General features: G+C 54.0%; 2 protein-coding genes across 4 annotated transcripts; both read left to right on the top strand.

Moving 5' to 3' along the window:
* Positions 1-193: 193 nt before the first annotated feature.
* On the top strand, positions 194-1,180 carry RNF225 (ring finger protein 225). The gene has a single exon (XM_040632857.1). The coding sequence runs from the start codon at positions 194-196 to the stop codon at positions 1,178-1,180; it is 987 nt and encodes a 328-aa protein (XP_040488791.1).
* Positions 1,181-7,805: 6,625 nt separating this feature from the next.
* Positions 7,806-15,960, top strand: LOC103677220 (zinc finger protein interacting with ribonucleoprotein K-like). Of its 3 annotated transcripts, XM_040632878.1 has the most exons (4): positions 7,806-8,263; positions 8,797-8,997; positions 10,303-10,405; positions 14,804-15,960. In XM_040632878.1, the coding sequence occupies exon 4, from the start codon at positions 14,891-14,893 to the stop codon at positions 15,602-15,604; it is 714 nt and encodes a 237-aa protein (XP_040488812.1). In that variant the 5' UTR covers positions 7,806-8,263; positions 8,797-8,997; positions 10,303-10,405; positions 14,804-14,890; the 3' UTR covers positions 15,605-15,960. The 3 variants fall into 3 exon arrangements, with proteins under 3 accessions (XP_040488812.1, XP_040488811.1, XP_008704685.1); XM_040632877.1 differs by lacking the exon at positions 8,797-8,997; XM_008706463.2 differs by lacking the exons at positions 7,806-8,263; positions 8,797-8,997 and adding an exon at positions 9,011-9,193.
* The last annotated feature ends 496 nt before the right edge of the window (positions 15,961-16,456 follow it).

A 16,456-nucleotide genomic window follows, 5' to 3' on the forward strand; every position in this document is an offset into this window, starting at 1 on the left:
TTCTACCTGGACACCCTTTTTCTCTGCTTCTACCCCTCGAGTCGCTTTCTGTTCCTATCCTCTGTGCTCTTTGGCTCTACACCCTCTTCTTTGGAAGCCCCCGCTCTGTGTTGGGCCATCCACTCCAGAGTCCAGCCCCAGACCCTCCTCCTGCTTCCCCGGCTGACGGCCCCTCCCTTCAGGTCCGGTCCGGATGCCCTGCCCTCGGCCGCCCTGGCTCCGCCGCCCGCCTCAGGGCTCAGGCCCCAGCTCCCAGGGCTCACTCTCCGCGCCCCGCTCCCCAGGCAGGGGGGAGGGCGAAGACGACGAGGAGGAGGAGGAGGAGGAAGGGGATGGCAGCCCGGGCTCGGGTCCTATCCTGACCCCCGTGTCCCCCGTGGAGTGTCTCATTTGTGTGTCACCCTTCGACGGCGTATTCAAGCTGCCCAAGCGCCTGGACTGCGGCCACGTCTTCTGCCTCGAGTGCCTGGCTCGCCTGTCCCTGGCCACGGCGGGTGGCGGCGACGCGGTGGCCTGCCCCGTGTGCCGCGCGCCCACGCGCCTGGCCCCGCGCCGAGGGCTGCCCGCGCTGCCCGCCAGCCCAGCTGCTGCCCGCGGCCGCACTGCAGCGCCAGGGCTCGGTCTTGCCGACCGCCTGGGACACCTGCTCTACCTGCGGCCGCCCCCGCCCCCGCCCGGGCCGCGCAAGTGCCGCGCCGCGCACCCGCCGCCGCCCCCGCCGCCGTTGCGCCTCGGCCGCCCGCTGTCTCGCCGCCTTTCCTGGACCAGCCCGGCCTGGGCCTTCAACGCGGCCGTGGCGATGGCGGTGCTGGTGGCCGCGGGCCTCGTCGTCTCGGGCGTCTACATCTTCTTCCTCATCCCCCACGCCGCCGCCTCCGGCCCCGTGCGGCCCCAGCTCGTGGCGCTCGCGCCGGCGCCGGGGTTCTCCTGGTTCCCGCCACGGCCCACACCGGGGACACCCTGGACCCCTGCCTGGACGCCGCGCCCCATGGGCCCTGACCTGGACACCGCCCTGCCAGGGGCTTCGGAGGACGTGCTGGAACCTGAGGGGGGCTCCGAGGACACGGCGGAGGCTGAGGGGATGCCGGACAGGCCTTCGGACCGAATGTGGAGGGCAGAGGCTGGCCCGGGCTGGGCCCCGCGGGGACGGGGTGGGAGGAGGATGTGGGGGCCACGGTAAACGCATCTGTGCTGCAGGTCCCGTCCCCAGGCCTGGGTACCTTCATGTCCTCCTGGTGGCGCCCTGCCAGGATCTCTTGCCGTGATCCTAGAAGAGGCCTTACCAAGGTGCAAGGAAAGCACCTGTTTCTCCGAGGGAGACCTAGTGGGACCATTCCAGGCATCATCACCACGGAGCAGGGACCCTCTCAAGGAGCAACCCCTGCCTTCATTCCCACAAGGACCCTCTGGGAGCCCCCATGACCCTAATTATTGTGGGCATCCAGCTGAGGCCGCCCTGACCCCCATCTTTGAAAAGGTCCTTCTGGGAGGCACTCCTAAACCTGGTCTCCATGAGAGTCCAGTTGGGAGTACCCTTGATCCTCATCCCTCATGGGAGTCCAGCTGGGGAACCCTCTGACCAACATCGTGCAGGTACCCTGCTAGGGGCACCATCAGCCCATGCGGAGGGTCCTACTGAGTGCACCCCCAGTCACCATCAGACCCCTGGGGGAGCATCCTCGGCTAGCAGCTAGGGCTGGAGGCTCTGATTTACTCATCCTGTGGGCTCACGGCAGGTGGCCGGAGGTCCCTATCTTTGGTGGCAAAGCTGCTACTGCTGTTAGTCTCTGGTCATCCCCCCCCCTGCCTGGCCCATTGCAGTCCTCCCCACCCCCACCAAGGTTGTGGAGTTTATTTTCCACTCTGCTTGTAGGTTGGGTCTGGGTGGGATGCAGCTGTTTCCATGCTGGTCCTGGGTTGTCTCTCCACACACATGGCTGGGCTTGGGCTTGAAGGGTCAGGGGTGGCCTGGCCAGGGCTAAGGAGGGACACATAGGGCCTGAGCCTCAAAGATTAGCTCTCACTTGGTCCTGAGCACCAATTTGCAAATGGGAGCCTTGACTACTGCTACGGGTCGTGGCTTCTGGGATCCTCCTGATATGCTGTGGAGCAGCTGTGGTCACCAAGGCTCAAAGAGGCCAAGCTTGCCCTCTGGGTTGGTGCCACATGATTTTTGGGGTGGATGCTCCTGGATCTCCCTGGCCTGCTAGGAGACATCCTGGCCTCTCTCCCTGGGTGCTAGAACCCCAATCAACCCCATTTCCACTCATTAATTTCTTGGGGCCAGTTATTGCACCTCCCCCTCCAGAGCTCCATCAACCTTTTTTGGCATCCCTGCTGTTCCCCTAGGTGGGGCCTCACCCCTGGATAGCAGCCTATGGGGAGGGCAGCTCTTGGGTTCCTGTCCTCCTCCTCTCAGAAGCCTTCCTGGGTTAGTCATCACAGGGTGGATGGCTGCCACCCTCTACACAAACTGAATACGGGCCTTCTGTTTCCCTCCAGGCTCTGGAGCCCTCATCCTGTCCCAGTTCACCCAGGGTCGGGGTTCTGTGTTTTGTGGGTGGGAATCTGGCATTTTCCAGAGAGAAATATGACTTCTATGGGGCTGGAGGCTCTTGTTTGATTTGTTTACATATGTGTCCTCAGTGCCTGGCATACAGGGGTTGCCAAATACTTTTCTGGGGAGTGACAGCATTGCAGGTGACCAGGAGGCAGCCTGGGAACGCCTGTGGGCACTCTAGGCTCAACTAGCTCCTAGCCACCCGGATCTAGGCATGTCAGCGGAGCTCCTTTTGATGGGAGCTGCTGCTTCCAGTTAGGAAGCCAGAGGGGGGAACATCAGGACATACAAGGGAGTGTCTTTCCAGACCAGTTCTTGTCGCACACCCAGGTGCCAATGTCACCCACAGGGGCTGAGACCCGTGTGCTGGGTCACTGGGCAGCCGTAGCCCAGCCCACACAGGGAGGGGACTTGGTCAGGCAGGAGCAGGGTTGGTGGTCTGCATTAGTTTTCTCTGACTGCTGCAACAAATAACTGAGTCCCTTAGAACAACACACATTAATTCTCTTACAGTTCTGCAGGCCAGGAGTTTTGAAATCATTTTTACCTGGCTAAAGTCAAGTGTCCTCAGGGCTAGCTCCTCCGGAGGCTCCAGGAGAGAATTTCCTTAGCTTTTCATCTTCTAGAGCTGCATTCCTTGACTTCTTCCTCCATTTTCATATTTTGTTTTTATTTTTTAAGTAATCTCTACGCCCAATGTGGGGCTCAAACTCACAATCCCAGTTCAGGAGTCCCATGCTCTACTGACTGAGCCGAGGAGGCACCCTGTCTTCCTCTGTCTTCAAAGAAAGCAGCATAGCATCTTCAGAGCTCCGACTGTCCTTCCTCCCTCTTTCACTTATAAGGGTCCAGTGATCACATTGAGCCCGCCTGGATAATCCAGGATAATTTCCCCAGATAAACATCTCAATTTAATCACATCTGCAAAGTCCATTTTGCCATTTAAGGTAGAAGATTCACAGATTCTGGGGATTAGGATCTGGCTATCTTTGGGGGCCATTATTCAGCTTACCATAGAGTCTCAGATATTCATCTTCTCATCCCTTCCCTCCTCTGTCCCAGGCTGGGAGAGTGGGGAGGGGCAGAAGTTGGGCCCAGCCAGTGGAGTCAGAAAGGGGCCCTTAGCTGGTGGTGCACAGAAGGGGGAGAGAAAATGCTCTCTGCCGGAGGGTGTTCAAGAAAGGATACCTGGAAGAAGACCTGTATCTTTGAATCAGCTGGCATCAAGGCAGAGGGACCTGGGGCAGTAGGGGTGTGGCTGAGGGCAGTGGGCAGGGCTGACACCCCCCCCCAACTACCGTCCCCCTAGGGTCTAGGGAAAGTACAGCTTCTCCACTCTCCCAACTGGGAGACTGAAGCTCAGTCTCTCCTCCCTTAAAATGAGGTTGATGACAGATCCCAGGGGTCCTGAACATTCTTGTCTGCTAACTACTACCTCAGTGCCTGCCCACCCACTGCCCACGAACAAAGGGGCTGCCCGAAACCACTTGGGGCCAGGATGATGGGGGCCTCCTCCCCACCCTGGCCTACCAGCCTCTGTGACCACCCAGAGCTATGCCCGCCCCGCCCTCTCTCTGCCCACTTCAGCCCTGCTACATAACCATCCCTCACCTGCCGCACCCTTGCACCTCCTCCTGGGTCCTGGTGCCTGTGAATACCCAGAGAGGAGGAGTCAACCTCAGTGGCTGGCATGGTGCCAGAGATGCCAGACTTCGGTTCTCTCTTCTGTAAAATGGGCAGAAATAAACACTTTACTTGCAGGGAAAATTAGTTAATCTACAAGTATTTATTGAGCACCTGCTGTATACCAAGGGTGCACGGGGACACCTCAGGAACAAGGAAGGCCCTCACATGGCAGATGACGTCCAGAAAGCTGAGCAGAGGAGCCATCATCTTGGCCACACTGCCTTCCCTGTCAAGCTCATGGAGTCCCCAGTTCCCCAAACCCTTTCCAGGTTCTCCCCCAGCTCTGCCCCTTTGCTGCCAAAGGGACACCATGTGCTCCATTCTACAGGGATCGGGCCAGCCTCTCCTCATGAGAGTCAAAGAGGCCCCTGCCAAGAGAGAACAAAGCCGGAGAAGCCACAATGCCTTTTCTGACTTAGATTCAGAAGTCACATTCTGTCATCTCCCCCATATGCTATTGGGTACCCTATTCATTATGGAAGGGAACTAAGTGAGTTTGTGAATACAAGACAATGAGACCCATGGAGGTCATTTTGGAGGCTGGCCCTCTACCTAAAGTGGAGTCACCAGCATGGTCCTTCTGTCTTCTTCTTTTTTAAAAGATTTTATTTATTTATTTGACAGAGAGAGAGAGATAGCCAGAGAGAGAGGGAACACAGGCAGGGGGAATGGGAGAGGAAGAAGCAGGCTCCAGTGGAGGAGCCCGACACGGGGTTCGATCCCAGGACTCTAGGATCAGGCCCTGAGCCGAAGGCAGACGCTTAACGACCGAGCCACTCAGGCACCCCCGTCCTCTGTCTTCTTTAGCCAAGCAGGCCTGTGCCATTCCCCTGGACCTGCTCTCCCATGACAGAGTCCCAGGCCTTTGGTTCAGGCTGAATCCCCAGGGTGATGACCGTGTCACCCTTTCTGTGAGTGTGGGTGAGGCAAGGGAGAAGCCAGTGCCAGCCACAGTAGCACCAAGTAGGGAGTTGTGTCAGAACCAAGGAGAGAAAGGGAAGAGTGACTGATTTCATTCTTACTTGTCTCCAGGCCCCCAAGTCTTCAGGGAGGGAGGAAACATGGAGCTGTGGGTGTTGGTGGGGGTAGGGGTATCGGGGGTGGTGGTTGACTCTTTTCCAGGCCCCTTGCCCTCTGATGTTGGAGGACTGGGAGTGAAGCATTGTAATGGTTCAGACCTGGAGCCATCTGTATTGTTTTCACATCACCGCTGGGGGAGGGCACGCAGGGTGGCGCAGGTGCTAGGGACCGGCTAGCCTGTTGCTGAAGGTGTCTGAGATCAGAGATCTGTGCAGGAAACTGGATATGCTGCCCTTACTCTGCGCTGTCTGGAGCCAGCTGGCACAGATTCAGGGGCCTAGTGAGGCGCCAAGGCAGCTTAATTGTTTCGTAGTGGAAGCCTGACTCATCCCAGGGTCTACCCTGTCCCACAGCCTCGGAGAGCCACTGCAGTCAGCCCTGCCCACTGTACCACTGTGCAGGAAATATCCCACCCATAAGAGTGTCTTTGTGTACCTGGAGCCTCGATCCACCCCAGGTCATCTGTGCCGATAGTGTGATTTATGGTGGGGGCTTTAGGCCTTGCTGCATCAGTGTGGTCTGTGGGGGAGCCGGAGACTGAGGAACTAAGGTCAGTTACATGGGCGCCGCACGCCTTCATTACTGTCTCCCAACGAAAACCCTGGACACCAAGGCTTAGGTGAGCGCACCTGGTGGGGACACTCCAGACGTGTTGTCATATATATTGTTGCCGGGAGAAGTGAGTGCTGCCATGTGAGTCTGCTGAGAGAGGACACTCGGAAGCTTGCGCCTGATCTTTCCTAGTCCCTGTTCTATATGCCTCTTTCCTTTGCCAGATTTTAAATCATATCTTTACACTATAATAACTGCAAATAAGGGGTACCTGGGTGGCTCAGTGGGTTAAGCAGCTGCTTTCAGCTCAGGTCATGATCCTGGGGTCCTGGGATGGAGTCCTGAGTGGGCCTCCTGCTCTCCTGCTCAGCTGGGAGTCTGCTTTTCCCTCTACCTGCCCTCCCTGCCCCGCTCATGCATGCCCACGCGCTCTCTCTCTCTCAAATAAAATCTTAAAAAAAAACCCCAAAACTATAACTAAGAGTATAACAGATTTTCTGAGTCTGTGAGTCCTCTGGTCAATCTTCAAAAGGAAGGCTCTGAGACGGCGTTGCCGCCTCCTACCAGCTGCTGACCTGCGACTGGAAGGGCGCCCAAGCGGTCTTCACTCGCAGGCAGCTCTGGGCCAGGCACACTGTAGCAGTTATGTATGGCCACCTCTACCATTTCCCTCTCTAGCAAATTCCTTCCATTTTGTTTTACATACAGCTTTGGCCAAGTTCTGGTTAAATTCTTCAACTCTGTAACTTAAAAAACCTTTTTTTTTAGTTTTAAGTAATCTCTGTGCCCAATGTGGGGCTCGAACTGATGACCTCCAGATCAACAGTCATGAGCTTTACTGACTGAGCCAGCCAGGCGCCCCAGCTCTGTGACTTCTTCATCAGGAGCCAGAAAACTTTTTGTGTGGTTTCTAGCCACTAGGCAACTCTGTCATTGTAGTGGCTAATATCAAATTACGAGACACAGGAGTATTGGCAAGGATGTGGAGAAAAAGGAACACTTGTGCACTGTCGGTAGGAGCGTAAACTGGTACAACTGCTATGGAAAACAGTATAGAGGTTCCTCAAAAATGGAAAAATAGCAATACCACACAGTCCAGTAATTCACTGAGGAAAATGAAAACATTAATTTGAAAATATATATGCACCCCTATGTTTATTGCAGCATTATTTTCCAATAGCCAAGACACGGAAGCAACCCAAGTGTCCATCAATAAATGCATGGATAAAAAAGACGTGGTATGTATATGCTGGAATATTACTCAGCCATAAAAAAAAGAATGGATTCTTGACGTTTGCAACAACATGGATAGATCTAGAGGGTCTCCGGTGTCCACTCCCATGATGTTCTGCAAAAGGGACTGTGGAGCCCTCAGCTGCCAGAGACACGCACATACTGAGCAGTGGAAAGGCCCGGGCCATCCACGACCTCTGCCCACATCCAACTGCCGATCTTCCTCCCCACACCTCCTTTTCCTCCAGCCAAGGTCCCTGGGCCCTTAGCTGCTCAACGGCACTGGGGACGACTCGGGGCGGCCGCGGGCACACGCCGGCTTCTGCGGAGGCCACGGTTCGGCTACATAGCCCGGGAGCCGTCCCACTACGGTCGGGGAGGCCCAGGGTCGAGGAGACGGCACATTCTCCGCGGTGAAGGCGCATACCTGGCGTGGCGGGACACCCCCCCCCCCACCCCGTGCCCTCCCCACTCCCATTTCCGCCGGTTGGGGGAGCCTTATGGACTCCCTCCCCCGGCGCCCAACCGGTATCAAAGCGAAGGGCGGTCAGAACTGAAACTGGACAAACCACCTTCAAGGGCTGACGGCCGATGTCCCGCCCCCGCAGCCCTCCCGGAAACGCCCTGTCCTGGGCCCTCATTGGTCAGCTCCGAGGCGTCGTCGCAGTGTCTTCTGGGTAGTGTAGTTCCCGCCGCGGGGCCCCATTTGCCCCGCGTGCCTTGCATGCCGCGCGTGCCCGGGGGCCGAGCCCTCTGGGTGCTGCTACACAAGCCACGTGAGCGCGCGGTCCGTCGTGGTATCTTTGCCGAGCCATGAGCTCCCAGTCCTGGCTCCTTCTCTCTGAGACTCGTCCCGACTGTGGGACGGGCTTCCTCTCACGGAGGTACCCGCCCGGGCCGCGCGCTCTCCCGAGCCTCCTCACCGGTCCTCGGTCCCGCCGCCCCGGCAAGTGGCACCCTGGGCCCCGAAGGCATTTTACGCAGGACTGGGTGGGGACTGAGGCCATCCATCCATCGGCAGGGCTGCGGTCGGGTCTGCTGACACGTGGGACCCTCCCGGGCGTCCGCGTTTCAGGGCGCGTCTCCGCCCCCAGGGTAGGACGGCGGTGGCGGTGATGACCCGCGGCGGCGGTGATGACCGGCCCCGCGCAGGTGAGTCGAGCGTGCCCCCGCGGCCTCACTCGCTCAGACCCCCGTGTCGGGGATGTTGGCATCCTCCCTGCCGCCTTCGCCCTCCTGCCCCTCTCACTTGGGCTTCGGGAGTCACATCTGGCCGCTAATCCAGCGGTTATGCAGAAGGGTTCCCATCTCTGTCAGTCATGGGGTGTGATACGGAAAGTGTGAAAGACACAGCAGCCAGCAAGTGCTCGGTAGTGAGGCTGAGCTGGGAGTGTTCAGGGAAACACAGGTCCCACCTGGTCTTTTGGGAACAGAGCCAGCGCAGGAGTCAGGCCTGGAATGGATCTAGACCTCTGTTCTGAGGGTGCTGTGAGTCATAGTTGATTTCGGGCAGCGGAGGGAGGTGGTCTGACTCAGGTGTTGGGAGGCTCCCTCTGGCTACAGAGGGAAGAACGGACTGTGCTGGAGGAAGGCACGGAGAGGCTACTGGTGACGGGTGGCTGCCCCAGGGTGGTGGCAATGGAGATGGCAGAGGTGCTTATACTCTGTATCCGTTATTTCAATAGGACCAGCCCAACTGCTGGATGTGAGGCAGCGAGAGACACTGACCTGTCGAGTGGCCTACGCGTTTGCACTCAGTGGTTTGATGGATTGAAGATCTATCAACAAATGTGGAAGTTGGGGGCTAGAGTAGATTCCAGGGACAAGATCTGGAGCGTGGATTTTGGAGAGTTTAAGTGTGATATATCCAGGAATGGAGGCACCATGTAGGCACCTGGTTGTGTGGCTCTGGAATTCTGCAGGATCAGGGCTGGACAGATCCAAAGGGTAGGGCTAGAGAGTGGGACTAGGGACAATGTGCGAGGGATGAAGGACAGTGATGAATGCCCCAACAAGTTGTGGGAAAAGAGGCTGGGGGCCAAGGAAGACCAGATGTTCTGACGGTGCAGTTGGAAGGTGGTGGTAGGTGTCACTAAGGCACTGTGAAGTCTGGGCCTATGTTAGCAGGGAATGAAGAGGGGGAGTGGCGGGGGCCAAGGCTTCTGATTGGCAAGTGGACCTGGGGTGCAGCCTGTGGCATGGCAGTGATGGATGTAGGGGGTAAGTGGGCCTGGGGTTGGGCTGATTCACCTGTCTGCAGGCTCACCAGGCTTTAAATCTGCCCTCTTTGGGGCCTGAGGGTTTTCATTCAGGGTTGCAGAGGCATTCAGCGGCAGATGGGGAGTTGCCTGGGACACAGGCAGTGTCCCGGCCCAGTGGGGTGGACTCTGAGTACACCTCAGAGCGGGAGAGGAGGATCATGGCAAGTGAGAGGACAGCCTGTGCAAAGGAGAGTTGAAGAAGTCCAGCATCTCAGAGACCCAGTCGTAGTTCTGAGTGGCTGAATGTTGAAGGTAGGAACAGGGCCAGGGAGGGGAGTCTTTAATACAGGACAGGAGGATGCCTGTGGCAGTGGGCCACTGGAAGTGCAGGCAGCCTGGAGCAGGATAGGATTGCAGTTGCTATGCCGTGCACTCTCAGGACACCACATGAAGAGGGGCATGTGGGGAAGCCAGGGAGTTGCCAATGGGGTGAACTGGTTAGGTTGTGCTGGAATGGTGTGGATGCAGAACTATGAGGATGTTGAGTATGATATGTGCCTGATAGGTGGGAGGGCCAACTGAAGGGCCTTGGGAGCAGGTATCTGGCCCTAAGGAAGAATGGTGAGTGTAGGTTTAGTTGCATCTGAGAGGTGTGATGTGAGGGACACAGAGGGAATGGGCTGGGAGGAGAAAGGGTGAGGCCTGTGTGCCTGGACCAGAACATTGATGGCATCCATCCTGTTGTTGCTGTGGGATGGATGCAGAATCTGATAGGAACATGAGGAGAAAGTCATCAATGGCATTGTGACTTTGGTATTCTCTCTGAGGTAGAGTTCTAGAGGGAAAAGGAAGCATCAGGATGTGGTGGTGGTGGGGTGTTGAGCCTCTAGGAACCTAGGATGTCAGTGAGAGATAGGATAGTATCCTTGCATGTCAAAGGCTTCGATGTGTCCCTTTGATTGGTTTTTCTGCCCAATCCTCAACCCCTAGGATCGGCGGAACCCATCACTGCAAGGGAGGCTCCTTAACGTAACCCAGAGGTACCTATACCATGATGTGCTGTGGGAGAACTTTGAGCTCATCGGCTCTCTGGGTAAGTCCTTACGCCCTCCCGCACTATACTGAGTACCCTCTGCCTTTTCCCATGAGAAGTTCTGTCTATCCCAAAGCTGGACCAGAGGGGCTGCTTCCTTCCCAAGTTCCCTATGGGGGTGCCGTGCGTGCTGTGACTGGGGCAGGTGAACTCTCCCTCGACTCTTTGAGCAACCCTGTGAGTAGCCCCCAGTATTACCTCAAGACTTCCTAAGGTAGAGTTTGGGGGCCAGGTCTTTCACAGGTGTCCAGCTGATCCCACCAATCTCAGCCTGTCTCCAGCTTGGTGACCCTGCTGGAGTCACGGCCCCTTTGTGCTACAAATGTGCCCTCTTCCTCTGCAAGTCTTTGTGCAGGACTGCCCAAGTCCTGGGCCAAGCTTGATCTTATGTACTATTTTCATTTAGTGTTAGATTTCTGGCTATGTGGGTCGGACAATACCAGTTCATGAAGGGAAGCTCAGGTCACGTGGTGACCTGGCATCATCCCCTGGTTAGGCATTCAGTCTTTGTCAAAGGCCCATTGGCAAACTAGAGACTGTTTCTCTATATTTTTTTAATATTTCGTTTATTTATTTATTTTATTTATTTATTTTTTTAAGATTTTATTTATTTATTTGACAGAGAGAGACAGCCAGTGAGAGAGGGAACACAGGCAGGGGGAGTGGGAGAGGAAGAAGCAGGCTCCTAGCGGAGAAGCCTGATGTGGGGCTCGATCCTGGAACGCCGGGATCACGCCCTGAGCCGAAGGCAGACGCTTAACGACTGCGCCACCCAGGCACCCCAATCATTTATTTATTTATTTGAGAGAGAGAGAGCACAAGCAGGGAGAGCTGCAGAAGGAGAGGGAGAAGGAGAAGCAGGCTCCCCACTGAGCAGGGAACCCCACATGGGGCTCGATCCCAGGACCCTGGAATCATGACCTGAGCCGAAGCAGACGCTTCACCAACGGAGCCACCCAGGCGCCCCGAGACTGTTTCTCTAAAGTAGAGTAGTTATCTGCCTAAGATGTACGCCGGAGGTCTGTGCGCTGACTCTCCTGCTGCCGCTTGCCGCAGGCTCCACACAGTGTCCTGATCTGCCGCAGACACTTCCAGTATCATTGACTCTGCTGTATCATAAGGCCTGGGTGGTAGAGCAGTCCGAGCCTGTTTCAGAGCCTCCTCACTTTCTGTTCCACTTAAAACAGGAAGCCTGATGGCTGACTTGGAAGATGGTTCGAAGCAGTAGATTTGGATGTTGTATGGTTTACCTCCAAAATCCAAAAGTCCTACCAAATGTTTTTTGATGGTTGATGGTGCGAGGAGGTGCAACGATTAGATGGGCTCTCCCAACCCACTCAGGTGATTGAACTCCTGAGAGCTTCACTGAGGTGGCAGGCCCCTGAATTTTTGTAGGATTTGTTTCCCACCCTTTTGTTTGCGACTCTTTCTTTCTTTCTTTCTTTCTTTCTTTCTTTCTTTCTTTCTTTCTTTCTTTCTTTCTTTCAGATTTTATTTATTTATCTGACAGAGAGAGACACAGCCAGCGAGAGAGGGAACACAAGCAGGGGGAGTGGGAGAGGAAGAAGCAGGCTCATAGCGGAGGAGCCTGATGTGGGGCTCGATCCCAGAACGCCGGGATCATGCCCTGAGCCGAAGGCAGACGCTTAACCGCTGTGCCACCCAGGCGCCCCTGTTTGCGTATTTCTTACAAGGTATCTAAAGTAGTCGCTACTTCTCGCTCGTCAGATCCACACAGCATGTCATAATGAAGTGGGCCAACGGGATGTGTGTGTAATATCAAGACAGAGCAGAACTGATGTCATCCTGAGGCAACGACGTGAACATACACTGTGGTTTGGTTTGAGCAGATAAAAGCAAATGGTTTCTGGTGTTGCTTGTAAATTGTATGGAAGAGAAAGCACCAGGCAGTTCCTTGGCTGCAAGCCGAGTGCCTGGGCTCTTCTCTGGAAGAACAGCTACGGTTGGAGGGTCCACAGTCATTCTCCAAGATCCGTCTGACTTCTGCTCAGGCCAGACTAGTGAGTTCAGTGGGGTGTGAGGGGTACCACTGCCTCCGCTCCTTTCGTATCGTGGCTCGTGGCATTAGCCTCTGCAGTTCCTCCAGGGATGCTTTTGGTTTTCTTTTCTTTTCTTTCTTTTCTTTTCTTTTCTTTTCTTTTCTTTTCTTTTCTTTCTTTTCTTTTCTTTTCTTTAAAGATTTTATTTATTTATTTATTGGAGAGAGACAGAGATAGTGAGAGAGAGAGAGAGAGCAGGAGCAGGGAGGAAAGGGAGAAGCAGAATCCCCGCTGAGCAGGGAGTCCAATGCGGGGCTGATCCCAGGACCCTGGGATCATGACCTGAGCCGAAGGCAGATGCTTAACCAACTGAGCCACCCAGGCGCCCATACTTCTGGTTTTCCATCTTTGCAGGGAGTGGAAGCTTCAGGGACTTGCATTTAGCCCTTCTTAGCATAATGACTTATACCCCCAAGTATTTCTTTCTGGGGAATGCTGTACTCAGTTATTCACTGCCAAAGGCCTCTTTAGGCCAAGCATTCTGGCTGCCTGGACATCACTGCTGCCTGTGATGGTGGATGTGCCCCCCTTGTATTTGGTAATTAAGTGCTGCCACTTGGCCTCTGCTACTCATGGGATCATCCCGTAGAGAACAGAGAGCCCATCTCCATGGCAGCATCTCCTACAGTCAAAACTGGCTTACAAAAGAGAGCAACCACAGAGATTTTCACTCCTCTCACTAATAATAGTTCTCATTTATCTTAGCGAAGGGAGTGTCTTCTGTGTCTTTTTGTGGAGCAGAGTTGGGAGATGGTGTTGTAACTATTATTGCCGCTGTAACAGATTACTACAGATTAGCAGCTTGATGCGGCACAGATACCCTCCGTGTTTTATTGTCCCGTCCGCTACCAGCCAGTGCCCTAATTTTCACATGAGAACGTGGCAAGATTGCCATTCCAGTTGATATAAATCGGTCACCTGCATAATTGAGTTTTGTTTGATTTTTAGCATCATCAGCCCTGCAGCTGTAAGAAATCAGATTCTTGTAGGGATGTCACGGAATCCATCTATTTCTCAGACTGTGGCTTGAGCTGATAGTTTAAGAACCTGAATATATTCTGTTCTTTCTGTAAGTGCTCCAGCGTCCTTGCAGTTGTCATTACTGCCATAAAAGTGAAGTGCAGTAGCCACCTGGGCTCCCAAGGCACAAGGTAGTAGCTTGTTTAATTGATACCACCGCATGCCCTGGGTTACTCTTATTCTCTATGGCAAGGAGCTCTGCACTGTGCTCATGTCGCAAACACAACTAAATCAATCTTCAGATTCCATCTGTGTAGGCTATCTCCTGGAACTATTCCCAGTACCAGTATCGGTATCAGTTCTGTATCAATTTGGGTTCAGTCAGCAGAGAGAAACCACACAGTGCTTTGAACAGGGAAGATTCAAAATAAAGTACTGGTAACATCACCAGAGGATTGGAATGAGTAGAGGGGCTGGGTACTGGAGAAGATGTGAGCGCTCATGGAGAAGTTGCACAGATAGCAGCAGACCACCGAGGGAGCACACAGCAAGTAGGAAACAAGCCGTGTTCATCCTGCAGTTCCTTCTCCATGCCCTCTACTAACAGAGGTTAGCATCAGGGGCGCCTGGGTGCCTCAGTCAGTTAAGCCTCTACCTTCGGCTCAGGTCATGACTCCAGGGTCCTGGGACAGAGCCCCGCATTGGTCTCCCTGCTCAGGGAGCCTGCTTTTCCCTCTGCCACTCCCCCTGCTTGTGGTCTCTCTCTGTGTCAAATAAATAAATAAAATATATATATTTTAAAAAGATTAACATCATGCAAGCTTGCAAAGAAAAATATTTAAAGAATCCATTTACACAGAGGAGGCAAATGGGTCAATTTGGAGCTGAGAGACAGTTCGGTGATAACCAGCACAGTAGCCTATGCAGAGCTGTCCAGCATGGATCTATTGTACACACGGCGTGAATCATGCACATATCCTTCTGTGTCACACTCGAACCAGCTGCTGTGCTGCAATGACTTTTTCATGGGACTGGACACATGCCTCTTCACAATGCTGTCACCAGTAGCCAAGGCCCTGCCAAAACCCTTTGCAGAGAAGTGAGTTGGAGACCGTAGCTCTCCTCCCACTTCTGCTACCTCTTTGTGTCCTCATCTCTGTTGAGATCTTTCACATTCTGTCATCTGGCTGGGTCCTAGCCTTCAGGGTCAGCCCCTTCCATCCAGAACCCCCCACCCCCAGCTTCACGGGACCTTCCAGCAATCCCATGGACTCCTTCCTGAGTGTGTTGACATGCACTGGTGATGAAGGTGCCTCCTCGTCCAATCCTAGCACTCAGTTCACTGACATTTCTCTGCTTTCATGTTGTCCGTGTCAAGTGGAAGAGGAGGAGGACACCCTCGAGCAGCTGAAGAGCTTATTGGGCCCACTCATCAGAACACCCCTTCGTGTGTGGGGAGTGTGGCATGGACTTCCAGGCCAGCTTTGGCCTCAGCCAGCAACAAGCCACTCACAGTATGGGGAAGCTACTGAGCAGCACCAGGGAGACCTTCCCTCACAGCTCCATCAGACAGCACCCAGGAGTCCACACCGGACAGAAACCCTTCAAGTGCAACAACTGTGGGAAATCTTTCCTGGAGAGTTCTGCCCTCGTCAACCACCTAAGAACTTACACTGAACTGAGATCCTACAGATGCTCAACAGGTGGGAATGCCTTCAAGGAGGAACCGATTCTTATTACTCAGAGAAAAATTCACACTGGAGGAGCATCCTATGTATGTAAAGAGTATGGCAAGTCCTTCAGCCACCCATGTACATTGAGCACACATCATACAGTTCATACAGAAATAAAATGTTACAAGTGCAGTAAATGTGGGAAAACACTCAACCACAAATCCACACTTGTTCAGCACCAGAGAATTCATACAGGGGAAAGGCCTTGTAAGTGCAGTGAATGTAGGAAAGACTTCAGCCTCGCATCTACCCTTATTCGGCACCAGAAAGTTCATGCTGGGGAAAGGCCCTATAAATGCACCAAATGTGGGAAATTCTTTAGCCAAAACTCCAACCTCATTCAGCACCAGAGAGCTCAGCCTGGAGCAACACCTTATGAATGCATTGAATGTGGGAAAGCCTACAGCAGAATCTCTTGTCTGAGTCAGCACCAGAAGGTTCCATGAGAGAAGGGCCATAAGAGTGCTGCCAGTGTGGGAAAGTCTTCCTTGAAATAGCCACAGGTGTTTAGTACCAGAAAGTTCTCAACACAGAAAGGCCTCTCATGTGCAGCACGTGTTGCACCTTAGTTGCCTCTCTTAACTTGTCGAACACCAGAAATTATAGGAAAGCCTTTAGACATAGGCTTAACCTTGTTCGGTACTGGCAAATTCATAACACCAAAAGGACTTTAAATGCGGTCAGTGTGGGAAACCTTTACCCCAAAGCAGCAAACTTGTTCTACATGCAAGTTTCCATACCATAGAATACCCTCTTTATTTTATTTTTTTAAGATTTTATTTATTTATTTGACAGAGAAGAGAGAGAGAGCACAAGCAGGGGACAGGGCCAGAGGGAGAGGGAGAAGCAGGCTTCCCGCTGAGCAGTGAGCCCGATGCGGGGCTCGATCCCAGGACCCTGGGATCATGACCTGAGTGGAAGGCAGACGCTTAACTGAGCCACTCAGGTGCCCCTAGAATACCCTCGTTAGTCCAACTAATGTGGAAAAGTCTTCAGCTGCAGCTCCAACCTTATTCCACTCCAGAAGGTTTGCACTGAAGGCCTTACGAGTACAGTGAAAGTGCCTTCAGCCACGGCTATCGCCTTGTTCAACCTCACATCAGAGAGAAGACTGTGAGGGCGCCGCTGCCAGAAGTCCAACCTTGTGATAGTTTTCTGTTTCTGTGTAACTGTTGCAGTTACTAAAACATCCATTTCTTAGTTCACAGTACTGAGGTCAGAATTCTAGCACAACCTCCTGCTAGAATGAAGGTGCTGGCTAGACTGAGTTCTTGTCTGGAGGCTCTGGGGAAAAATCC

This window comes from Ursus maritimus, unplaced genomic scaffold (genome assembly GCF_017311325.1).
Source record: "Ursus maritimus isolate PB19 unplaced genomic scaffold, ASM1731132v1 scaffold_19, whole genome shotgun sequence".
Lineage (NCBI taxonomy): Eukaryota > Metazoa > Chordata > Mammalia > Carnivora > Ursidae > Ursus > Ursus maritimus.